The sequence below is a fragment of the Centroberyx affinis genome, unplaced genomic scaffold (genome assembly GCF_046629955.1).
Source record: "Centroberyx affinis isolate AG114_WGS23_722 - 3 ecotype Tasmania unplaced genomic scaffold, CSIRO-AGI_Caff_v1 ptg001863l_1, whole genome shotgun sequence".
In the NCBI taxonomy this organism is placed as follows: domain Eukaryota; kingdom Metazoa; phylum Chordata; class Actinopteri; order Beryciformes; family Berycidae; genus Centroberyx; species Centroberyx affinis.
In genome coordinates, this window is record NW_027280240.1 from 113,770 (window position 1) to 139,900 (window position 26,131).

Below are 26,131 nucleotides of genomic sequence, written 5' to 3' on the forward strand. Positions count from 1 at the left end.
TAATATATAACAGCTTTGACTTAATTAGTTCTGTAAACAAGCTTCCAGCCTGTATGTCACAGACTTTTAGCAAAGTGGTAAAGCAGTGTTGGGGGATTGAGTTACCCTGCTGTTAGCATGGAGAGCAGTAGACTTTATTGGAGACCCTACTAGCCATCAAAGTCCTTCTGTTTTGGCTTCAGGGGGAAAGCCACTCTTGCTAAGGTCTCATATTGATGATGTAACTGATCACATCAGTGGGCACTGTAAACTGGACTGTCAGAGTCCAAACAATAAAACCACGGGGACTGTAACTCGAGACTCTTGTTGGCACGCTATATGTGTGCTTTCAAGGGGCTGGAGGAGATCTGGGAGAAGTGTGCAGTTATAGAGGTTTAGTTAGAGAGGTTTGGAACAAGGCAACATGCAGTTTAATCAAGTCTCCCTTTTGAATGGCCATCTCTCTTTCCATCCTTTCTCATCATACTTACAAGAGTGGGAGAGAGATTTAGTCTTTGTCCTTCGAGATTACAATGTCACTTGTTTTAAGATAGCAGATGTTTTGATTGCGGTGTTAGGGGCTTATCAAAAGTTAAAGCTCAAGGCTTTGTGTGTTTTTCCCTCCGCTTGTTTGTATTCCTTCAGTCCGTCCTCGTTGTTGAAATCATCTTGGCACTAATTCAATCCCAGTAGGGGATTAACGCTGAGTTGATTTAGTTGAAAATTTGAAACACCATTCAGGATTTTATAAGAAGCATGTGACAATTTAACGTACATATTAACAGAGAACGAGTTTGTTCCATAATAGAAGTTATTCGTCTCTCTGAGTCTGCACACAGGCACTCAGAGTTTAAAAAAAATAAGAAAAAAAAGAAATGATACAGAGCACTCTATTCTGTCTCTCTTATTTGCTTGGCTTCAGCATCAATCAGATGCACTGACCACCATTTGACTGGACTCTTTGGAGCTTTCTGCTTGATAATCACACCCACTTTCTCCTGCACCTAATGGCAGCAGATGAGCAGCTAAATAGCATCACTTTGATCATCGGACTGTAGGCTCTCTGTTCAGCTTATGCTTTTAAAATGACATGAGAGTTAAAGGCAGGGCACATATCACCCATAAGTCAAAAATGAATTGATTAAAGGTGGGCTGGTAAAGATAACCAAACTCGTACTGTTAAACCTGGCAAGGGGACGGTGACATGATGGCTCAGCTGGGTTTGTTGTGCTCTAATAAGATGTAGAGCTCTGTGAAAGCTCTAGTGATTGTATACTGTCCATAGCCAAACCCTAAGCTCCCTTCTTCCCTCATAGAGAGGCCAGGTGGAAAGCCTAGCATTCGCGCTCATGGGGATGGCACCAGTTCATGCATTCCTCAAGGATGGGCCTGTTAAGATATGAGCCATGGTTTGACTCTCACACACAGGCATGCAGATACTCATACACATGCACAGAGGCAATCGTGTACAGTACTCACGCACACACAGACCCACACAGACATACACACATCAAGAGAATAAATATTCGCTGAAAGGTCAGGGTGAACTTTATCTTCACAAACAGGCTGGAGAAAGGAGCTCCCCAGATGAAACAGGGGACGCTTTTAATCAGAAACATTTTGTTGGGTCAATTTAAATGTTTTTTTTTTTTTTCCACAAACAATGTCATAATATCAAGACATTATCTAGACATTTATCATTCGCTTTGGCTAAAATTGTAACTCAGAGCTGGCATCAGTGTGCAGTCTGCTAAAAAGATCCCACAGATAAGGAATTTCTATGGAGGCCATTGTTGACCATCTTTTTTCACGCTTGGTTTTAATCCTGCAGCCTTAAATGCTCTCGTCATCAAGCGGGTCTACTTCTATTTATCTCCCTTTGACCTGCCTTTTCTCCCTCTGCTGCTGTGATGGACCTTCACATGGCCTGGCTTCCCACCCCAACCACACGTGTACACATGTACACACACACATAATAATGTGTGACTACATCCTACCTTTGACTTTGTGCCCACAAAGATAGACACACGCACACACCTACTGCATGTAAGAATATAAGACCTGGAAAAAGGTCAGGGTTGTTTTCCAGATTGGGAAAATGGTTGTTTTTTAGGATACTTAACTAGTTAATTTTAGAATACGTTTGTGTAAGGTTAGGGTAAAAGTTAGGGAATGATTGATAATTGTAATTCAATGTGTGTGTGTGTGTGTGTGTGTCTTCCATTCAAAAAAGAGCGAGCGAAAAGATTAAAAGAGAAAAGGTCACTATATTGTTGTCAGTACACACTTCAAAGAGTTAGAGGCTTTCTCACATGTGGCTTTAATGGTGTAGAGAAACAGTGGGGGAGTTGCAAGGGTTAAATGATATTAGCTGCCAACAGTTCCCAGATTAGATAACATTTAAATACACTAGGATTAGCAACCCACCTTGTCCACATTTTTATCATGTGGACAGTCCAGAGGTAGATTTCAAGGAATATGTTTTGGGAAATTAACAGCTCTGGCTCTCACCTAAGCCATCTTCCTTCTTTCATTGTATGACACACATGTACTGTTAATGTCACTTTTTGTCTTCCCTTTTTAATGCCTATTGACATAGAGTATTAGTATAGTTATAGACCAAAAAAGTTAATTAGGATATATTTTATTTGTATTAAACTACACAGCAGGAGCTGTTCATACTTTTTTTGCATTTCATTTAGAACTGATGAATAGAAGCTTTTTGCTTTTGTACTTTGTTCATAAAATTGCAGTGAAAATGATCGAGCTGCTGTCTAACTTACAGTCAGTTAATTTTTTTAAAGCAGAAAAAAAACAATCTTTTGAATTTTTTGAACAGCAGTGTGTTTTAATCAGTTGTCCAGGGCTTTAGATATTTCCAATTTATTTTCCCAGTGTTGCAAAGAAACAAGAGAATTCACAGGGGGAGTTATAAAAGTGTCTTCTGTCTACAGAGGATACAGACCCTGCAAAGTTAAACACTTAGTTCTTTGTGTTACACACACATTTGTTTTTGAATGATAGCGGCAACCGCTATTCCGGTCTTTCTGTCTATCTATCCATCCTGCAAGAGTCTTTGGATTTTCCCTTCACTGATAGGGTTTGTATTATTTTACACAAGTAATTTAATTTTATAAAAGGAAAAGAGTCAGTTCATTGACAACAATGGATGTGCTGTTTGTGATTCATTGACTCACACTTCAAGTAGCCATTCTTGTCCAGACTATAAATGCCATTCTTTCTAGTGTACTACTGTTTACAGCCATTGTAATATGGCTCTTTTGCCTGTCAAACACAATATCCTGTGTTTATTGGTCGTAAGCGGATGCTGTAATTGTTTGTACTTAGTATGCTGTAAGTATAATATGTATTGAATTTGTTATCCAATGAGCAGCAATTTAATCCATTGATTTTGTTTGGTTACCAATTTAGTGAGGCAAAGACTCCAAAACTACCACATTATAGTAAATAATTTAAATAAATAACCTGGTAATTGCCACGAAGATAATGGTGCTAATTTGTGTATTCTCAGAAGCTTTTGTTGTCTCCCCAGCACAAATGATTTTCTCAGTGTGAGACTCTTATTAATGCACTGGCAAAAAAAAGCACAAAAATAGACATTGTTAAAGAGAATGTGTAAGTTCCCCAATTAGCACAGCTAGATTGGAACTGTTAGCATGATAATAAGAGAATAATAGAGCAGGGAATGATATTACGCGTGTGTGTGTGTGTGTGTGTGTATGTGTGTGTGTACGTGCTGAGGAGCTCTGTGTTAGCCTGCTAGTAGGATTATGTGAGGGCATTAACAGCCTAGTCAGACGGCCTTGGCTCCCGCCCAGGAGGCTCAGTCCAACATGTTCATCCTCCATTTAAGGAGACTGTTAGCTGATGAAGATGTGCACATGCAAGACTGAAGATAAAAGAAAGCGGTGACCCGACTCATTAGCCCCTGTGATTTAATATATTGACACTTGGATACAAATAATTTCATTTAGTGGACTCTATTGGTGGGGAGGGAGGGATCAATTTAATTAGTTATGAAATGTGACTTCTTGTCAGGAAGCAGAAGAAATGCTGACGTTAAATAAAGTCATGTGCAATTTAAACAATAAAGCTATCGGGCCCCTGTTAAAACTTAATGATGCACAAAAATGGCGTAATAGATACAACCTCAGCAATGGCTGTGATGGTTTGGAAATTAAGCTAAGTGGATGAACGGCTGGTACGGTAATGCTGTTGGCCTGTTAAAACAAATTCATGCTTTAGGAATATAAACAGTGGAGGTTGTCTGGATGGTTTGGGTCTGTGGGTTTTGTCAGATTATGTCTTCAGGGTAAAGCTAAAGGAGACCTCTAGCTTCCTCTTTCCCTGGGATGAAATGCACCATCCGTTTACGTAACACAAGTGTGTAGGTTTAAGTTCGGGTACACAGACAAGGGCTTTGGAATAATGTTTTTGCTCAATACTGGAAAGAGGGATGAATTTATTTTGAAAATCCAAATTTAAACAATGCCAAAAGATGGACATAGCCATCTTCCCTTGTCAAACTGTAACAAATGATTACTTGCCTTACTGGGTCTCTTTAGACACAGTGGTGCGGAACATATGCTGCATCTTTGTCAATGAGGTAAGAATGTAGACAAACATGGATCCATTATTGCTGTAAATGACACAATATAGCCATGCTTTTCTGTAATTAGCAGCGGGGCTGGATTACGCCTTTGTATTCAGACACCTCAGCAGTTTAAGCAGTGATAATGAAAAGGCTCCATCTGAGAGAGGGTGCCACATGAACGGCTGTAATGTGTGAAATCACACCTGAGTGTCTACTTAAAATTAGTCACCTGAGGGGATTCTAAACCAGCCCTGGGACTGGGTAATTTACGACATAAACTTACAGCCTCGTATCAGTTCTCACTAGTGATAATGGTAATCAACACAAGACAGAAGATTACCGCATAGTGCATCTCATCAAGCATAAGAGAATGCGCATTAGCTTTCTTATAATATGTACTAAATATCCCTGATAACTGAACATGAGTACTTCACGCATATGTCACTGATACAACCATGAGCCAAACGGTAGCTATGATGAATAAAGGACTTTTATGTTCCTTCTGAATATCATTATAAAGCACCTGTTTGGAGCTCTGTCGGGCTCCACAAGCCTTCCCTGGATGAAGGCAGAGGGCTTACACTTAACATCCATTGTACCCCAACCCTCGAAAGGAAAATATCAGTTGACGGAGAACACATCCTCCAGTGTGATGTTGATTTAGTTTCCTCTCCCTCTCTGCATGGCCTGTGTTTTCTCTGCTAATGTAGAGCAAACTGTTTTGTCTTTGCATTGGCTTTGCATGGCCATCGTCCTCCGCAGTGGGCACGCTCACAGGGAGAAGGAGCTGCATTAATAGGATCTACTGTGTGTGGGCAGCCGGCAGGGAGAAAGGGGGCGCGTGTTTTCTTAGGGCTGGGGTGGCAAAGCAAAGCATTCAGCCCATGGCCAACGCAAAAAAGGACCTTTTTGTTTTTGGGGCGGAGGAGAGTCCAAGCATTCCCCAACGGAACACAATGAATGAGCTATTTTGTCCTGCACAGTTTTTCATAGAAACAGAATTGTAGAATTTTGTGTTTGTTTTTTTCATGATTGAATGGATTCTCAGAAAAGGCAAAATGTCATTAGCTAAATTTCATCATTCAGTATGTCTAAAATATAAATGATCCAGTCTGTTAAAGTGTTGTTTTGTCAACCGAGGACTCACATTACCTCTCTTGTTGTTACATGTTACAAAAACGCTGCAATTTTTCTTGCCCATCATTAGGTGTGCCCATGACATTTGAGCATGTTTTAAAGTCTCAGCACACTTGTGTCTGTAATAAAGTTGCCCCTCCTAACAGCCCTGCTCTCTGCTGAACAACAGAATGGGCTCTGTTGTTCTCTGTGGCCCCAGCTGCTGGGAGGTAATAGTGAAGACAGAGACTCAGTCTATCAGAGGAGGACAGGAAAGAGGGGAAGCCCAGCCGTAGTGTGGACAATACCATTATTAGATTAGGGGTGGTCTTCAGTTTCACCATCAGACACACTATATTTTCTCATTAACTTCCTCTAGACTCCCCATGAAACTGTCAAAAAAGAGGTAGCCTATTCCTTTGACAAAATGCTAGAGAATATGCGCCTAGATTCAAAGGCAAATTAGTATAATTTAAATAAATGTTAAATTAAAGAATGAAGCTTGTTTTATGTTTTATTTTAAAAACGACTTAATAAGATACATATTTTTACAATTTGATTATAAAACATAAAACAATCCACAGTGAATAGAGACACTGCGTTTGTGTCCTCCCCCAGCTGGGCTACACTTGCTCTACAGTGCTGAAGATGTGATATTTCAAACCTTTACAGCCATAGTATTTCATAAGCCTCGCATACTCAAATCCTTCTATTTCCCTCTGCCCCCACCCTGCTCACTTCACATGGATGTAGCAGGCTATCTGACTAGCCCGTGTCAAATGTTCTTTAGAACCTCACTCGCCCCCCTGCAATGAGGGTCCGAGGCATTTCACTTATTCCCATTTCCATACAGCAAGGATGTATACGCGGGATAATGATGCTGGCCCCAAACCCACTTGTGGGTTTGTTTATGTCTGTTCTCTTCTTTCTCGTCATTACACATGCTGTTTGAGGGAGTCCCCATGGATTTGGCCAGTTTACTGCAAACCTTCTTAATTTTATGGCCAGACCATGAGAGAATATTCCTTCTTATTTCCATGTATCCCTTCCCCCCACCCAAAAAAGAGCCCATATTCTTTGAAAATCTAACATTGAAATTGGTGTTAAAAAATGCAGTCTGTGTATTTCAAGACAGGGGATGCTGTGTGTGTGTGTGTGTGTGTGCACATGCACTGCATGCCATACATAGTGTATGTACAAATGCAATTTTTTATTGTACTTGTTTGAGTACCTGTATGTATGTTTTTTTATATGTTCAGAGTCATACATAGAGTATAATGTAATAGAGACCCCTCTAGCATGAATCTACTTTTGTTCCTTTAAACATACAAAAAAAAGCTCTAAGCAGAAAATACCTTAAGGCCTGACTTTGATATTTAATTTCAATACAAATCCAAAGTATTTAGGAAGTTAAATTACATTGGTACAAGAATTTCCCTCAAGTACACAATTTTTAATGAATCTACACAGATCACCTTTCATGTCTAGTCTCTTTTTTTGTATCTTCACTATGATTTTTACTTTTTTTAATCAAATGTATGATTTAAATTTTCTTGCACACACCATTGACTCATGATTTGTCATTTTGATTATATTGTTTTGTCTGCCTATATTTCCATTTGAACAAATCTTTTACTTTTCCTTCCACAATATTTAAATACTGTAACTACATTAAATTTAGAACAGTATGCAGGATTCATATGAATGACATGCAGTGTAGTAAGGCAAACAGCAGCGCACAGTTTTATCCACAATTCCAAGGAAGTCAGGGGGAGAGCTGAGGGTGAGGAGGAGGGGGGTGGGGGGGCAGAGGGTTGGACTACCCTGCTTTCAAACTGCCGCCGACTTAATATAGACATATTGAAATGGCTGTTTTCCAAGAGGGCTTGTTTTACTGTGTAAGGAATTAGTGGAACAAGAAGTCATCTATTGGTTATTCCCTCTAGATGGCCCGACCTCGCTCAAGTGTCTGGTTTTCCTGCACCTTATCCTGAGCAGCACTATACTACACACAGGCATGACTGATGTGCAGCGTCAGACTCAAAACTAGCCAGGCAGCGTCTATTGTCAAAGATAACAGTCAGTGGTGTATAGCTACAGTGCAGTGAAAATATTATTTTCAGGGCTAGTGCTTGTACACCCTCAAACAGAATTATATTGCTCTTTGGCTTTAGATGTCAGTCTTTTACTTTTACAGGAAGAGGTGCTGTGTAAGGATTTTAGATGGAGGAAGGAAGCGAAGAGAAAGGTCATAGACATGGTCAGGACAAGGGCCCTTTGTTGGTGACCTGAACCCCACCCCCCACCCCCACCCCCCCGTTGCAGTGCGCTCATTTCCAGAGCAGACAAGCAGGAACAATGTGCTTCAGTCTAGCGGGTGGTGATACAAACACTTTCATTCCAGGCAGAAGGCTGGAGCATCAAAGTCTGGTTCGAAACTATTGATCTATTTGTCTTATTACCATTACAGACCAAACTGAGCACTAGCACATGGTAAAAATATCTCTGATTGATCAAGGTGTGATACTGGTGTGTGTGTGTGTCCGCTGTGTGATGTGTCTGCTTATAACTGTGTTCAGTATAGTTGCGTATTTTGGAGTAGTCTAGTAGTCTATGAGTGTTTGTATTGGGTTAGTGCTTGAAGTGGCCACACTTAGATTGGGAGTTTAACCAGCTGATAAATGACCTGTAGTGTGGGAGTAATATGTGTTTAAGGAACCCTAGGATTGTTTCGATGAAAAAAAAAAAACGGAATTTGCCCTCTCTACAACAAAGTAACACAGAGGATTCGGCAGCCCAGAAGTGCTTCCACTCAGTGATTTTCCTCCTGGTTAGGCTCCAGTACAGTGTAGACCCAGCGAGCTGTGTACACAGTGGCGGGTGTTGAGCGTATCCTGCTGTCTAGTGTCAGTTTTACTGTGTGTGCTGCTGTTGGGATGAAGCCAGATTGCCAGCTTCCTCAAGATCACTTTACCTTCAAATGGATCAGCAAAGGTGATTTCCACTCACAGCCGTTTGGTGTGCAACTCAGTGGAGAGCAGGAGGGGAACGATGTGTGAACTATCAGTTCTTACAGCAACAGCTGGAGCCTATCCTCCCTGGGTGAAATTATAGCACCCCCTCCTATGGAATATGTGAAAAAGGAGGTTAGCAGGAGCTGTGGATCTGACGGCACCAAAAGTGAGGATGTAATTTTAGGAGAATAAAGAGACGTTAGTGATTGGAAATACAGTATGAGACTTCCCTCGTAATGTTAAGATGACTATTGGTGATCATGCCCTTGTGGATTTAATGGAAAAAGAGCCCACTATAGCTGAATGATTGTACAGAATGAACAAAATCATCATGACCCTGTCAGAAACTTTGCCTGCTGCCAAAGTATTGTTCTAACTGAAAATATATTGTATTGCTGTCAGATACTTGAAGTGGTTTTACAACTCTCCTCTAGGCAAATGAATGCAGATTATATCCAAGATAAGCATCTGTGAGAGAGTTGTGTTAAAAGGTGTCAAGTAGCAATTAATCAGGATATTAGACCCAGGATCTCACCGGTCCTTTCAAGCTAATAACCATTTAAAACATGCTGAGAAAGAAGCAGATGTTTCTGTCTTTTTGCCTTTTGTCTTCTTTCTTATCTTGTTAATGAGGGAATCTGACATTTTACATCAACTCTCCCGGTTCCCTTAGCAGAGAGCATTGTGGTCCATAGCGAGTCGTAAATGTGAGTGAGGATCAGTGCATGGAAGTGTAAGGGGGTTCAGAGGGAAAGCCAGCGGGGGGGCTTCAGGCCTCCTGGGCCTGGTGTAGAGGCTGTAACAGACAGTGAGGAACATGGGTGTTGACAGGGACCCTAGTGAGTGCTGTAATGCCCTGTACGTCTCCATTTGCACCCGGTGTTTCGGAGCCGCTGCCTCACGTGCGTTTGAGGACGGATGCTTACACCATATATCTATGCAAATCAGAGTCACTCACTTTTTTATTTGGTGGAAATACTGTATATCACTAGCTGAGCGCAAGTCTGTTGAAAATTTCCAAACTGGTGTATGGTATATGCTTATTTTTTTTCCTGAATGTTCAACAATAAATGTGAGAATATGTTCCCAGTCAGATCATACTATTCAATAAAGAAAATCTGGACATAGAATAATTTGAACTGCAATTTTCTAGACACTAAAGGGAAGATTAAAGCTTTCTCTTTGCACATTAAAAACTGCTGTATCTATGTGTAGAGCTGAATATATATTTTTCTACATTTTCCAAATTGCCAACTTAGAAACTAATAAAAAAAAATGTTTAGTACCATCTATCTATATTTTACCACTGTAAGCCTTACAAAAGACAATCATTCATACTGTACAGTACTAATACTGTATTTGGGTGAATATCGCATGTGTTCTAGGTGCAAGGAGAAATAAGGGGAGCTCCCTCATGTCGGCCCTGTTTTTTACGCATTGGGTATTTACACATCAGTGCATAGTCAGTCTCAGCCCTCTGACTCGCCCTCTGCAGTCTGACCCCAGGACTAGCTGCTGTCAACCAGTATGCAGTCACTGAGCTAATATCAATGCTTCCTCTTTCCGCTTGATTAATCTATATTTTGCTTTCTACTCAAATGAGCAATAATTTAACAAATTATGATTAAAACATTTAATAGTAAACAGCATTACATTACTAAAATAGGCTTTTGAATTTGATATGAAGAAGCAATAGTTTTCATTAAATCACACATTTGTTGTATTTTTGCCTTCAGAGAGAGAAATTAGCTGCACATTCTCCAACTTTGATTTCCTCCACCCAATTCCAGCTCTCGCATACACAGCACAATTCCCTCACTTGTCCACAGAGGGATTCTGAGAAAACTATTTGGAAACTTGTAGGGACTTGGACACCACACAAGAGAACTACACAAGGACAGAAATCAGACAAAAATGAATATGACAAAAATGTCCAGTAATTTTTTCTCTCTCACTCAAACGAAACAAACCCTGAAATAGACCTAATTAGTTCTTCCATAATATGGGTCCAATATCAGCCTCAGTATTCTACTTGCTGTAAAACTGCAGGTTGGTCCTATTTATCAAATACCAGTGTCTCCTTGAGAGGGAAACAGATTGCGTGCTGGCCTGCTACAGACTTCATCAGGTCATCTGAATTGATGATACATGTTGCAAGGCGGCTGAATCCCCCCCCCCCCCCCCCCCCCCGGAAACCTCTGTTGGAGCGCGTGCTGGCAGAGACGGGCGCCTCAGCCAAGTCTGTCTGACTGATCACTACAGATGCTCCTCTTCAAGTATTCCGAGTCAGATCCTTAGTGCCGGGTCTTGAGGGACAAACAATAGCACCTGTTCCTCATAAGATAGCCCATTCATGTATCTTTAATGAAGCCTGGGGGCAGATGGTGTGAAATGACATTATCCAGTACTTAGCGGTGCTAAGACAAAGGAAGAGCAGTGCCAGCGCAACAATACCGCTGTATTTACGAGGAGAAGGGAGGACGCTGCCCAAGTGCCCCGCTCACATCTGCTCCACTTCATTCTCCGACTCCTCAAGATCATCTTGGCAATAGAAATATTCTGGGCACTCAGCCCACAGTTAGATGAACTTGAGGGTAACTCTTATAGGGGGGGCTGGGTGTGTAGTCACACAGGGAGAATGGAAGACACTCTCTCTCCCTCTCTCTCTTTTTCTCTGTCTATCTCTCTGTCTCTTTTTCTCTTTTTTCTCTAAGTAGAGGTGTAATTTTTCTAAATGTACTTCTTTACCTAAATGTTTTTTCTTTGACGGTTCCCTTGCTCCTGTAGATGGGAACAGTAAAAAAAAATAATAGTGAAAATATTAAAATCCATGCAGTAAGTGCATTGTCTGCTCAGCCACTGTGCCAGCTGTTAATTGACAGCTCAACTAACCTCCACTATTTGTTGCCACCTTGAAGCTCCTCAACATTTGATTTGCCTTTCTCTGACATTAGTTGCTGTAAATTAAACTTTAATGCTCGGAGCTCATTACTGCAAATCACAGCCATTCAAACTCAATGCACTTATTTCCCCTTCAATGCACATTTACACTCCGTCTTGCCTCGGTGAATCTGTATATTCTGCTCCATATTTTAATATAATAATAGTAATAAAAAGCGATATCCCAAATGAAATCTCACCATTTACATTTACCGTTGTTGGAGAGAAATACATAGAATATCTGATCCATTTTGCTGATGTCTCTCAGTATATATACTCATTAAATTTCTGTATATATTTCCTCTACAATTCAATTATATTAATTAGGGGCATAGCCCCTAATTAGTTTTCACAAATACCTAAAAGCAATGAAATTATGGAATAATGTGAAATGTTATAAATATCTGCATGCTGAAGAAAAGAAGCTTCACAATGTTTCCTCATTTGGAGCAGCTGTTTCCCTGGCTGTGCCACAGTTTGTTTTGCTGGTTTAATTTGAAAAGGGATAATCTTAATTATGTCTATGAGCATCCTTTACAAGACACTAATACACTTGGAGGTTGCCTCTAGTTTTCACCAGCAGAGATTTTGATTTAAGAGACCAGACTCTGTTCAATGCCTACAGGGAAAAGCAAGGAGAAATGGAGAGCAAGAGTAATGAATACTTTCTTTCCTCTAGAAAAAAAAAATTGACCACCAGTAAACTTTCAGCAGAGTAGGAAAAGCAGATGCCAGTCAGAAATCATCATTTTGTAACTAACCACAGTACAATCATGGGCACAACAAATCAGGAAATAGATTGTTTTCGATAGGAACAGACTTTCGTTTTCTGTACACAACTGCTAAAATACTTAATAATCATAAAAACTCTTAGGTTTAAACAATTTGATATATGACGTAATTTTCAGTGTACCGCTGATGCCTGCTAGTTGCTACATGAAAATGTCTTCCTTGCTACATTATTGATATATTGCCATATTAAAATTAACAATAGTGGACAGTGTTGGTGGAAAATACTTGTAACATACTTGGAGGGATGGGGGCTTTAGGGAGCGCTTTTCTGCCCTGTGAGTGCAGCACATTCAGCAACAGACTCCATCTGGTTTTACAGTCCAAATACACAGACACAGACACAGAGAAAAGCTGTGTTCCCTAGTGTCCCCCCGCCTGTCACTGGCCCTACCTCATGTTGTGACATTAATTATTGTGTTTTTCCATATGTTCCATACATGCAAGGCCAAGATCCATCTTTCATCCACTCAGCCTGGAAACCTGGAACACAAATTCCTATAAAAAGATGTTTTATTTAAGGTCATTTGTAGCAGTCTCCTAGGCCATTTATTTTTCTCCAGCCACAGCACATTTTACAGAATTACATTCAGAAGAATTACATACTTTTCTATTCTTCTATAATGCACTTTCTACACTTGCACTTCTGTAAAAGCTCAGTAGACATAAAATGGCTCTATTTATTTAGTTTTCAGTCTAGCTCTGCACCTCTGGACAGATCAATAAAGTAGTTTTAAGTAGGTCTAGCTTGCTAACTATGAGAGAAACTGGACACGACTACACCAGTTTAGGGTGTACAGGGGGAGCAGTACAGGCTGAAAAAGTGGAGATCATAGCAGACCTCAGCTAGAACATGGGGGGAAAAGCCGTTGCTCAGAGCAGGTTGATTTCATGCCCCAATGCAGCGGCAGTAATTGCGCCCAGACCCGTTTTATTGCAAGTTGATTTTAAAGAGGGATGAATGGAGAAACATTCTGTAAAGTGTTTATTTTGGGGGGTGACCTTTATTAACCCATTTTCCAGGCAGGTTCCCCTGAGGTGGCCTGGCTCAGTGTTAGATTAACCCTCGCAGGCCCATGGTAGCTGGGCTGCTCCCCATCATAGAGTTTCAGGAAGCAGGGGATGACAGTAAGATTGGACCTTGCAACATGTGTGCAAAACCCCCACACGGCGCTTTTGAGACATAAGCTACTCACCCACCCTTGACACACACACACGCTTAGACGCACACATGCAGGGACACACATAAACACACACACGCATATAAACAGACACATACAGGCATACACATTCAGAGCACATATTTCTACCTCTGCTAGTTTGTGTTGATATTCCCAGTAGGTAAGTCAGCATCAGGCTGGATGGTGAAGGTTAATATGTAAGTGGAACAGCAAGTCAGGGAATGACATTAAAATGAAATACAGCTAGCATCAAGCACTTTTGGGGCTGCCTCCTATTTTTTCCCCAGCTGAAAACAGTTGCAGTAAATTACTTGATTGTGTGTAGGCTTTTATCACCGATATAAATGATCATCCAAGATTATGGGACAAATGCTTTATACAGTATCTGAGCAGTTGATCTTCCCTTGTCTGTTAGGTCAAAGCGTGTGTGTGTGTGCGTGTGTGTGTGTGTGCATGTGTGCATGTACATGCTGACCAACCCTGTCTCTGCACCTGTGTAATGCATTAGATATCCCTCTTGCTGACATGTTGTATCTACTGTAACAGCCCGGGTGTTTGTGAATTCTTATATTCTTTCAACACATACAGTACTTCTCTAGAGATGCAGACAGAACTGCCTAGCCTCTCTGCTCTCAGTCCAGCATGTCGCTTCCTCTGACTGATGGTGGAACAATGTGTGTATCGCGGGGCCTTTGATGTACTGAGGTGAAATTGTGGTTTGGATTAAGAGCAGGCGCAGCTTGGCCAGGTATTGTGTGAGCACACGAGGGCCGTCATTGCCGGAGAGCCCCCTGTCAGCACGCGTTAGGAAGAGCTGTGATCTGGCCTCCCCCTGCGTGGGCTCTGTGTTTCTGTGTACCATGCCTATGCTTAGGCCTCTCTCTGATCTCTGCTCCCTCTCTGTTCAGCAGGTCCAGGGTCACATGCCTCCGCTCATGATCCCCATTTTTCCACACGACCAACGCACTCTTGCAGCAGCAGCCGCCGCCCAGCAAGGCTTTCTCTTCCCTCCGGGAATGTCTTACAAGCCAGGTATGCTTGCTTCTTTAGTCTTCATTTTGTCCCTCCCCCCCTCTCTCTGCTCTGCTTTCTATGTCTATCCCCCTTACAATTTTATCTTTAACTACATTTAATGTCTTTGAAACATTTTTTTTAGTCCTCAAGTTATTACACCATATACTGTATATCATATTCTTGGTATTAAGCAGAGGCTCAGTTTGTACTTCAGCAGTGAGGCCAGTCTGACTGGCATGCTCTGCTCTGTCTTAACTTGGATTTGGGGCCAAGCCTTGGGAATTTTCTAGTCCAAGGCAGTGTGCATGTGGAACAATAGATATGGGTAAAGAGGCAGAGGAATGTAAACATGTCTTCAACATGAAAGTATCTTTCAGGAGTGTTCTGGCTGTAATCACTACCCAAGAATCTACTGTGAGAGATCCAGTAACACAATACTCAAGCCCTACATGGGAAGCTCCCTAGAATACATAATAGAAATATTAATAGTGGCTTAACAACAAGCACTCCCTTTCCAATTATTTTATTACAATTTAAAATTTGCATAACAATATAATTTGATGGTAAAATAAATTAATAAAGTGAAGATGGTGGTGTGGATGACGTAAGGAAGGAACAGGCTCCTCCTGAAAGTATAACTGCTCCCATTGCCTGTAACAGCATGCCTCTCTCCCTCCCTTTGTCTTTTGAATGGAGAGAGAGAGAAGCTCCACACGCGAGCGTTCTAAATCCAAAAACAAATTTGTGGGAAATTGCTGCAACATGTTGATTGATTCCCTGCCAAGGCAGTAACCTCCAGCCCTCATCTCCTTGGTTCATTGTTGTGAAAATTAAAGATGTGCCACCATGGTCTGCTCTAATTAAAAATTAAAAAAGATCCATGGCCTGAATTACTCCCTGCCACTTATTCCTAGCCTCTCACCTGGCTTGGCCTGCTTGGTTCCTGGACTAGGCTATTCCCAGCCTGCATGTTAGTTATTGAATGTAACTAAACATAATTTGCACATACAAGGATTTTCCTATTCTCAAAGGCCTTTACTCTGACACATGCGAGTATAAGGAGGATAAACAGAATGAGAAAAGGAAACAGCAGTGTTGATGAAAACATCACTGTCAAAGAAAATGATTTATGAGTCATGTCCATGTCCAACAGGGAAAGTCCTCTTGTCTGTTGTAAAGCAACACTAGAACAAGGAAGGGGATTGAAGACAGAAAAAGAAACACTGGGAAGTCAGCAGGTTCGCTGCAGAACATTAAAAGGTGTGGTAGTGCAGTTAATGAATTAACTATAAAACCACAGGATGAAAAAGAAAGTCAGCTATTTTGGAACTATGGAGCCATGACAGCTTAAACAAAGTGCCTGAGGGGGAGTCTTTTACCAGTGTGCTTTCTGCAATAGGTTTGACACGGAAAATGTTTTAGTTCAAATAACAGGAGCTATTATGGAATCATGATCAGGGGTCGCCATGTGTATAGATCCTGCATAATTCATGAGTTCATGAAGAAATAGCAAAGGGGGCCAGAAAATGACTTTCATAGTCAAGAGAGGTATTTCGAAAACATCTATTATTTCTACCCCTCCAACACAATATATCCAGAGTACAATGTTATCACCACCTGCGGGGTCTACAGGATGCTGCTGCGTCCTTTCTCCACGAAGCGAATGGCCAAGCATTCACTTCCAAGCTAAGGCACACTAATCTGATGTTATCATTATGAGACAGCTCCCAGGGACCACTGCTTATGACCCCAACCCTGCGGTGCTGACATGGCAACAGAGTCATTCTACCACCGTAGTGATAAGTCATCACCCCATGCACTGGCTGTGCTCAATGACCTGGTGTTGCATGGTAGACAAGCACAGCCATAGAAACGCCAAGTCATCTTTTAAACAAATAGACACACGTTAAACTTCCCTGTGCTTCCGCTCTGTTTACACAGACATGCCGGCGTTCGGTCTGATATGCCTCTAATGGACCTGCAGAATGACCCCATAGTCATTGGGTCCCTCTGCCAGTCTTCCTCATAGACATCCTGCTGACAGTTGACAGTTTCCTGATTCTAGGTTTTTTTTTTTCCTGATTCTATGTTTCTACTACACTGTAGTTGGAAGCATTAAAGCTGCGCATCTTTGCCTCTGTATAGAGACTCAAATGATATGGAGGCATCAGTTATTCAAGCTCATACAGAGATGGTTGTTTGATTGAATAACATTCTTAGCATGGTTTTCCCCCTTGAGAATAAATAGGTTGATTTTTTATAACTTCAAAAAGGTCCATGAAATGAAATTTGGTAAATTAACTTCCTACCTACAGCCTCATCAGATCGAGGAATTCTGGTCTCTGACAACACTGTCTTTGCCTTTGGCATCTTCTGTGTTTTTTGTTAACAGCTCAAAGGGAGATGAATTTTACTGGGAGCAGAGTTGGGCTGTGGGCTCCTCTAGGCTCCAGGCAACTTTAGGACTTCTACAATCACAGGACTGTAGAGCCAAAGAGTGCCAGAGGTTCAAAACTGTCACCTAACTATTTATATTGGTCCCATTTTACAGTATGAAACCTGACAGAGAACACGGTATGCGTCTCACCAATGTAAAGTGAATATGTAATAAACTTATCACCTGCTTTTTGTTTTCCATGACTTTGCAAGCCCGTCTTTCTGCAAGACAGTGAACAGCTTTGGTAACGCTCTGCCTGTTAAAAAGCAGTGAGAACATCAAGTATGAGGGTTGTAGTCACATAGTTTCTGCTGATTCAGGGCACCACCATTTGATCTGGTCCAAGAAAGGCCTCCAGTACATCTGTCCATGTCAACCCTCAGCAGATCTATGACTTATAACTCATGCCACCACATGAGCTGGGAAATATAGCCTGTTGTGATTCAGCCATGGCGTCACCTGCAACCCCCCTACCCCCCATTCAGAGTCCAGGCGCTGGGCATGGGACCAGCTATGTCCGGGACAGCAAACACCATTTCAAACCTAACTCCCTTTCACTAGTGACACTAACCTGGCAGAGCGCCCAGTCTACTGGAGACTGGTGCCTCCACACAGACTGGGTGCACCCAAGACCCAGACCTCGGAGCCCCAGACCCCCCCAGCAGTGGTGGTGTACTCACTTAGCACATGACCCTTCCCAGGTTTCACATGACATCCAAAGACATGCATCCATTTATTATACTCAAAACCCGAAGTCATAGACAGCAGAGAGAGAGAGAGAGAGAGAGAGAGAGAGAGAGAGAGATAATATCGTACCATAAAGAGGAGGTGTAGAAATAACCACAGTGCCCCCCCCCCATTCAACCCAGCACTATTTGAAATCACTTCTCCTGTGTGATTTTATTTGCTCCTGCCCCTAAATGGGGATTGAATTTCCATGGCCTGTATCACATTGTGCTGTGCTGTACAAGATTGCAAAGTGAGGCAAGCAAGCGAGGGCAAAGTGAAAGAGAAGGTATATACATTTACCTTCATGTCTGTGGCTTAATGGCTCCATATGTTTGTGAGGAGAAGTGACAGGCAGAAGTGGGGTCTGAGCTAAGGCCAATTCCCTCAACCCCCCTTCCCCACCCACCTAACCCCCCACTCCACTCACCCCACTGCCCCTCCTCCACACACATGCTTCGATCCAGCCTCCCCTCAACCAGTGCTGCGCTGGCCTGTCTCACTGGGGCTGTTCTGTCTGTCTCAACACACTAGGTTGAGTGTGTGAAAGCTTCTGGTACTCAGTTATACACTCAACACCCCCATGGACATCAATCATATAGCCACCTTTTTTATATCCCTGTCCGTCAAACTTGCTGATGGCAGGCCAACAGCACTGAACAGTAATAAAACAGTGCTGCTATTTAGAGAGCAATTCTTACTTGCTAGATCACAGTGATATGTGAGATAAGAATGTCTTTTTTTTTTTTTTTACCCCTGTTATTGTGACTGCACACTTGTTCTAACCAGTTCGCATGCAAGTGCTCTTGCTCTGCTGCCAAAACTATCACTCAGAAACAAACAATGTTGTGTCAAACAATAGCCAGACAAGTCTACAGCTGTATGAAGTGCCTGAGAGAACATGCTGGTCCTTCTGTATAATCACTAATCGAATACCAGGAAAGATACTCAACATGTATTCTGTACACACACACGCACACACACAAAACCAAAAAACATCTCCCGACTTGTTGACTATGTATGTAGTTAGTGTCGTTACAGTATTTTCCAGAAGGAGGACAGTGCAGGTGGAGGAAGGAGGGAATGGTGTGGTGCGTTCCTAAGTAATCCTGCTCCAGTCAAACCAGCTTAGCCTTTTGTTGATGCAGATGTTTGGGCTGGAAGCCGAGGGCTCGATGCAATGTGCCACATTGCTGTGGCAGAGCAGCGGAGGGTCCAGGAGCCGTGTTGGCACTTGCCTGGCCGCTGTGGGCCTGCTCATTGTCTCAACCTGTATGTATTGTTGTCTCTCTCTCTCCCTCTCTGACAGGTGATAACTACCCGGTGCAGTTCATTCCATCCACGATGGCAGCTGCAGCAGCGTCAGGACTCAGCCCCCTCCAGCTTCAGGTATGTACTATGACAAAGAATGCTAGGGACGCCCGCCAAGCCCAGGGCAGAAAGAATGGCTAAGCAGCTGTACGCTAAGTAATGAGCTGCACACTAAATAATCCTGGAGGGCCCCAGCTCACACAAGCTTATCACCTTACATATGTAATTTAGCCCGTTTTATAGAGGATTTATCCCTCTAGCTCTGCCAGACAGAGGAGTTAGGATGATAATAGTTATTAGAGGGAATGAGAATCACTCTGGTTGCTTTAATCGCCTCCCACTGAATTTATCAGGAGACAATTGACTGTGTAAGCAAAGAATGTTCCTCTTATTGCTTTTATCTAGTGTTGTACTGTAATATTTTTCTATCAGCATGTTTGTTTCACCTCTGTGAGGCAAGACAATTAAAAAAAAGGACTGAACAAAAATCTGAGTAATTTTAATGTGCGTGTAGTGTGAGCACACTTTTAGGTATGTGATAGATAGGGAGAAACATAGGGAGAGACTGGCCATGGGTGTTGAGGCAGAGAAAATGTTGGGATAGGCTCCAAGCCCTACAGGCTCCTCCAGGACTATTCTCACACAGCGTTTAGAGAAGCTGAACCCAGGTCAGGGGCTAACCTAAGGCCATATTATTTAATATAGATAATTATCTGCCTTCTATCCTCCAAGTCATTACTATTATAATTACTACTGTTATCAAGCCCTCTCTCAACCTGTGCGTGATCTTTGTTTCCGAACTGATGATATGTATTCCCTTGGTTACTTTCTCTGACTTGTATTTACATAACAAACACATGCGTGGTAATGGGAGGCTGAATAACAACCGCACTTATTCTATAATCACTACTGCCTGCTTGCTTTTCTAATTATCAAAGTGTCCTTTGCAGTCCTGTGAGATATGAAGCTGGATAATATTTGTCAAATTGGCTTAATCATAAATGTTTAAGCCCATTTGAATCTAAATATAAGTGCTGTTCAAAAGGGAAAGCGCATTGCTCTTTACTTAAGGCTTATGGCCACTGTTGCTTTGTCAAATACAGTGATAAGTTGTTGAAACAGATAAAACTTAATGTTCATCGGCAGCCAGAAGTATGAGGTGAAAGTCTCTCCTCGCTGATACATGTGGCATTTGTCCTTCAGAGGTTACCACTATCAGTGTTAATGAGCCTTGGCAAGTTCTAACAATGCTTGCAGCTGGATCTGAAAAGCTGTTCTTCATTATGCAGCCATGAGAAGAGCTACAGTATCAGAGGCAATGTAAGGTGTGTAATGAGTCTGCTCATGTTTAAGAAGGCTGCAAGTATATGTATGTTTAGTGTATATTTGTGTTTCTCAGTTTGTGTATCACAGGGAAGTCCATTGGAAAGGAGTGATGGTTTAGATAGGCCTGCTGAGTCTATTTATAGTGGTGTATGAGGTCAGATGGGATAGTCATATATCTGAAGGTTAGGGTGAGGAGGGGAGAGGGGTCTGAAGTCATTAATTCTGATTATGTATCTAACCCTGGGAATGGGCAAAAACAGAGCCTCCAAGACCATGACTTGGCTGACCTTTACAGAACACAGTAAACAAAAAGAGGTGCATTTTCCATTAATTGAAGTCTGTCGGCCTGTCACATATTCCGCCTGCTGGCTGCTATTTACCCTGCATAGAGACTCCCCTTAAAACAGCAAGGCAAGTCAAACATGCCCTTTTCTCCATAGCTGGGATCAACAAACCATGTGACTGCCACCACTTCCTCTACAAAGCACTGGGAGCCTGCTATGATTAAAAACATCATATCAAGCCAGACATGGAATTGATTAAGTTAGAGTTGTCTCCTCCTTTTTACAGCGATAATTGCATTGGCACCCATCTTCCTCAGCCTTGCAAATCAAACTATTGAACACTATATGCCAATGGAGAGCAGTGTGTGTGTGTGTGTGTGTGTGTGTGTGTGTGTGAGACACTAAGGGCTCATGAGGACAAATGAAGCAGGCAAACTGTTCTTGTCGTAAACAATAACAACGGCACAACAACAGCACAACAAAGAGGAGTCATGTAATTTGTGGTGAAAGGAGATGCAGAGACACTTTGTCTGGCACGTAGGGCAGTGATGCACCAGTGGTCACGTTCTAGATGTGTCTCCGGGCCCTGCTAATGAAAAACACGGGACATCTACTTGGAAAACAACAAACTATGTATGATCTTTCAATTTGTAATTTAAAAGTTATAGAAAAAAAAGAGTCTTACAGTGTAAGCCCATGTGGAATAAAAACCCTAGGATGCTAATAAAATAAAATAAATCTGGCTTAAGCCTGGCCTGGCACTTATTGTCCATGCAAATATTTGAGCAAAGCCTCTGGTGTGAGGGTATGCTTTTGGGCGTGATCACCACTTATGGTCATATTACTGAGTTTGGTTTTCATGCATCATCAAGCAAGACTGGGTGATAGGGTCACCCACAGCCCTCTCTGAACCCTCCTAACCATCCCAGCTCACCTCCAGCCCCATTCTTCATCTCCCACACGCATAGCTACACACAAACACCCACACACACATACGGCTGCATTGGCTCAGCCCCCCTAATTAAAATATCTCCTCCTGTCAGCTGCATGGCAAGGTATAATTTTCACCAATTTACTCAGTTTAGATTGTGAAATATATGAACCTTAAAAATTGTCTTATTGGAAGAATTAATTCCCACAATGCAGCAGAGGTAATGTGATCAGCCATCCAGTCAGAGAGGCTAGCCGCTCCGTCAGTCTTAATGTTGGCCACGTAGCCTCCTCACAATCTCCTCTGTCATAACAGTCTGGGATCCTCTCTCCCCCGCCTCTCTGCCCTTTCTCTCCAAGAGAAGAAAACCCAGCAAGGTAACAAAGGTTTAGAGCTGATGGATGTAAATGAATCTTCCTGGCTGCGTTTGAGTGTTGGAGACTGTAATTTGCTTGTCAATACAGGGTGGTGGCGTCACTCTGGTGGCTGGCAGTGTGCAAGTGGCTGTCACCAGGCATTGCCGTACCACAGGGCAATTTCACTCAATGTTTCCCTGACAGATTGGCTCTCGTCCTCAACTCACAGGAGAGGAGGCGTGTAAACTATCCCAGCGCGACATGCCCCTCTTCATTAGTGCCCACACAGAGCCGGGATGAGCCCAGGACCAGCAGGAAACAATGGCTCCATCCCCGACTGTCCTTCCCTGATTACAACTGACACCTCTCACCTCACACAGGAAATTGTGCTCAGATTGTACCCCAATCCGTCCGGACACCTACTATATTCAATTGAGTGAAAAGACAAGAGGGGAATTTCCCTAATTCCACAAAAGAATTTTCTATTTGGGCTAGCACTTAATTTGTTGTTTGTACACTATCCCTCGCATCAATTGCCAAGTGAAAAACAATTTACTTAAAGCCAATATGAACTTGATATATTGCCCCTCCTTTTTAGCAGAGCAGTAAACAGGAGGAGGACCTTTAAGACAGGCCTGTTTTTTATCATTGGAAGCAGACTTTGGGGTTTAAGCCATTTTAAAGAAAGCATTATTGGATAAAACAGAACATCTGGGTTCTCTATATGTAGCATCACTGTTAGGACTAAATAAATAGAACCCTCTGCTTTCACTCAGTCAAAGCTCCATTTTCTCCCTGTCTCTTGCTGTCTCTGTCTTGCTCTTTCCTCATCTCCCATCTACATCCCGCTCCACCGCTAAGTGTCTTAGTTTGTGCATTTCTCTCTCGATTACTCGTATTTCTTTTCTCTCGTTCCGTCTATATGTCACTCTTGTTCCCTTTCTTCTCTAAATTGTGCAGGCCCGACACATCCTTATGCTTTACAATATTGGAAGTTGAACTGCTTGAGTGGTGACTATACACTGCAATTACCATCCATCACATTGGCTAAGGCATCTTTCTAGGCCCGTGATAAACCTAGGCCCAGCCTCAGCTCACGCTCCCACTGTAAAGATGAAAAGCAGCCCACATGCTCAGTGACAACTGGACCACATCTCAAGCAGACAGACACATCTGAAGGGGGCACTCAGTGGCTTAGACGGCTAGAGTGATAAGGACGAGTGTTACAGTCAGGAACAAACAGGAAGAAAGGAGGAGAGCAGCAAACCACGCATTATCTTTTGTTTGGATGTAAATGCCTGTGTAGTACAGATGTGAAGAAACCGCTTCCATCATTAACAAGTGAAGCACTTTTGACTTTGAAAGAGAGAGAGAGGAGGAGGGGTGTGGAGGAGGGGAGAAAAGAGAGAAACAGACGTACTGTAGAGAGCAGCTGTTTCTGTGTTTACGAGCAGAGGAGCCTGGTCTTTGAAGGTAACCCAGAGCAGTGCAGCAGCGCTAGCTGTGTGTGGAGAGCTGGCTAATAGGACGGCTAGGTGAGCAGCTGGATAGAGGCAGTGGTGAACAGAGGGACAGATGGACAGATAGACTGGATAATGCAGTGAGCAGCACTGAATGGGAGGGCTGGCTCTGGGGCCCCTGGGCCTGGAGAACACACACACACACACAAACACAGCCTTCTTCGTATAAGTGTGTGTGAGTGAGAGAGACAGATAGTGTGGGAGAGAGAGAGAGGGAAATAGAGAGAGAAAACTGATAGAGAACAACATACTGTATAGATATGGAGGAAGAGAGAGAGAGAGAGAGAGAGAGAGAGAGAGAGAGAATCAGAGAAAAAGCAAGAGGAGGGAGGAGGGGTTAGAGGGGAGCAGGTTGGGTGCCAGCAGATGAGACAGATGTTGGGCCATACTGGAAAGCATCGGCACAGTGCACCAGGACGCCTTCCTCCACTCCTGACATCTGGGCCTGGCCTGGGTCAGCCTGCCTGGTCGCCCTGGGCAATGAGCCTGTACAAGCCTTGTGGCAAACGGGGCTGGCGCTGTGCTGCCTTTTAAATGGTGCAGTGCATTGAAGCACAATTAATGTCCTCATATCCAGCCCAGTGCTCAGCTCCAGCTAGACAGAGGTGAATGAGACATTGACAGACAGACAGACACACACACACAAACAAACAAAGACAGAATGTGGTAGGATAAGCAATTCACAGATTCACGTAAATTGCCAAAATAATTGCAAACTGCAAGTAAAATGCAGAGTTAACTGTTGTTTAGCATTGTTGTGGTTTCAAGGCAATTTATTAGTCTTTATTTTCTGATTCTTTCTGACTGAGTTGCATGACAGGCCTCATTTGTAAATGTGCAATGCACCATCATGGCTGGCAGCAGGAAAGCTGACAAAAATCTGCCGCTGTATTTTCCAGCATCTGTTGCTGTGCTGTGGCTCTGCCTTTCTTAGAGAAAAACAAGATGCACACTTGTTTTTCCACAGAATGTTTTTTTTTCTCTTTATAGTACCCATGGCCTCCTCCCTCTGCTCCCAAGTCCAGTGTTTGCAGGAAAAAAAAAAAAAAAATGAAAAGTTACATGGAAGTTATTAGCAAATTTATTTAGTCATATGTTTTTCTTATAAATAGATGACATATCGAGCTACCGGCTTTTTTGTTTTTTTACTGAAAGACAGAAGCTGCCAGACTTTATTGTGTATCATACTGCTGAGATGTCCAACATCATCAGCAGAGTGTGTAATCTCGGTTTAATGTTGTCGCAGGCAGAAAAGTGAACCTCCCCGTTTAACCTCTGCTGCCTCCAGAGGGCTTGTTTTTAATTACCAGAGGCTAACAGGCTGACCTTGGGCGTGCTGCGCTCACTTGGAATCCATGCTCGCTGAGATCTGCTCCGCTCTATTGGGAGACCGGGAGCAATGGGGTCAGAGAAAAGGCCTCCGTTTTTGTGTGTGCTTGTATGCGTGTGTGTATGCGTGCGTGCGTGCGTGTGTTGTGTTTCTGTATAGGGAATTAGTAGCATCTTCAGAAGGAAGCAGACAACAGAACCTATCTATCTGTTTGCCGTACAGAGGCGCAGGAAAGGGCCAAAGATTACCAGACACCGTGAGGCACAAAAACGAAATACTATACTGTAACAGTAGATCAACAGCAACAGTTATCAACAGCAACATGTACGCCTTTTACAATAGAAAATGGCATTGAACTGCCCCTGCCACAAGATACCTTCAAACAAATAGAAAACAAATAATATAAGATTAGGACATATTTTCTTTTGCCATATTTCTTTCACTTCTCTGCTTCCATCGTTTTACACCCACATTGCAATCCCATTAACTATCATGTTCATTTTTGTTGCTATTTTCTCCCATTATGTAAACGTGAGTGTTCTGCTCTTTTCATGAAGAGAAGCATTTACATGTTTTAAATGTATTTATTTTTGTGGTCAAATGAGACAGTGCAGGGAGAACCACTATGGGGTGAAGAGTGCAGAGGGAGAAGGGAAGAGAGAGAGGCAGAGGGAGGGACCGGGGCTCCACCCAGGCTTTCGCCTGCTCCTCCAAGAACCCGGTCACTGCACTGACTTTCAGCTTGACCCTCATTACCATGCACCTTCTGCTGCCCCCGCCTGGCAAGAAGATGTGGAGTGGGGGCTATTCGATGCAAGAGTGTCTACTGGGAGAGGCAGGCAGATGTCCTCCGCTTAGGGGACTAGAACATGTGTCCGAGCGTTGGCGAGAGGCAGCATCACTCAGCCTGTCTCTTGTCTATTTAACCTGCCCTCTTTGGCGCCACACTGCTTGTTTGACTGACAACTTTCTGTACCCTTTCTTGAGGTTGTATTTCAACTTCAGCGACTACTGCGTCACACAAACATGCTCCACCATACTCATCTGAGTGGACACAGAGTAAATTTTGCAATCTATTGGAAATTTACTCTTTGGTTTCTTGCTCAGAGACAATGCCACATAAAAAAAGGCCCCAGACTCCACACATTGAGCACTGAAGACGTGGCAGCAATTCATGTCTGTCCTTGAGCAGCGTATAGCAGGTTAACTCCCCTTTCATCTGCCTTACCTCCTGATTGTATTTATTGTTCTTTGGCTCTTGG

At 42.7% G+C, this 26,131-nt stretch overlaps 1 protein-coding gene across 2 annotated transcripts in view; it reads left to right on the forward strand.

The window, feature by feature from the left end:
- LOC139653077 (transcription factor SOX-6-like) overlaps positions 1–26,131 on the forward strand; it is a 142,414-nt gene that overhangs the window by 89,415 nt on the left and 26,868 nt on the right. For both annotated transcript variants that reach the window (XM_071530034.1, XM_071530035.1), the window contains 2 exons: positions 14,546–14,666; positions 19,121–19,200. In XM_071530034.1, coding sequence (XP_071386135.1) covers positions 14,546–14,666; positions 19,121–19,200 — 201 coding nt within the window. The remainder of the gene's footprint in view (positions 1–14,545; positions 14,667–19,120; positions 19,201–26,131) is intronic.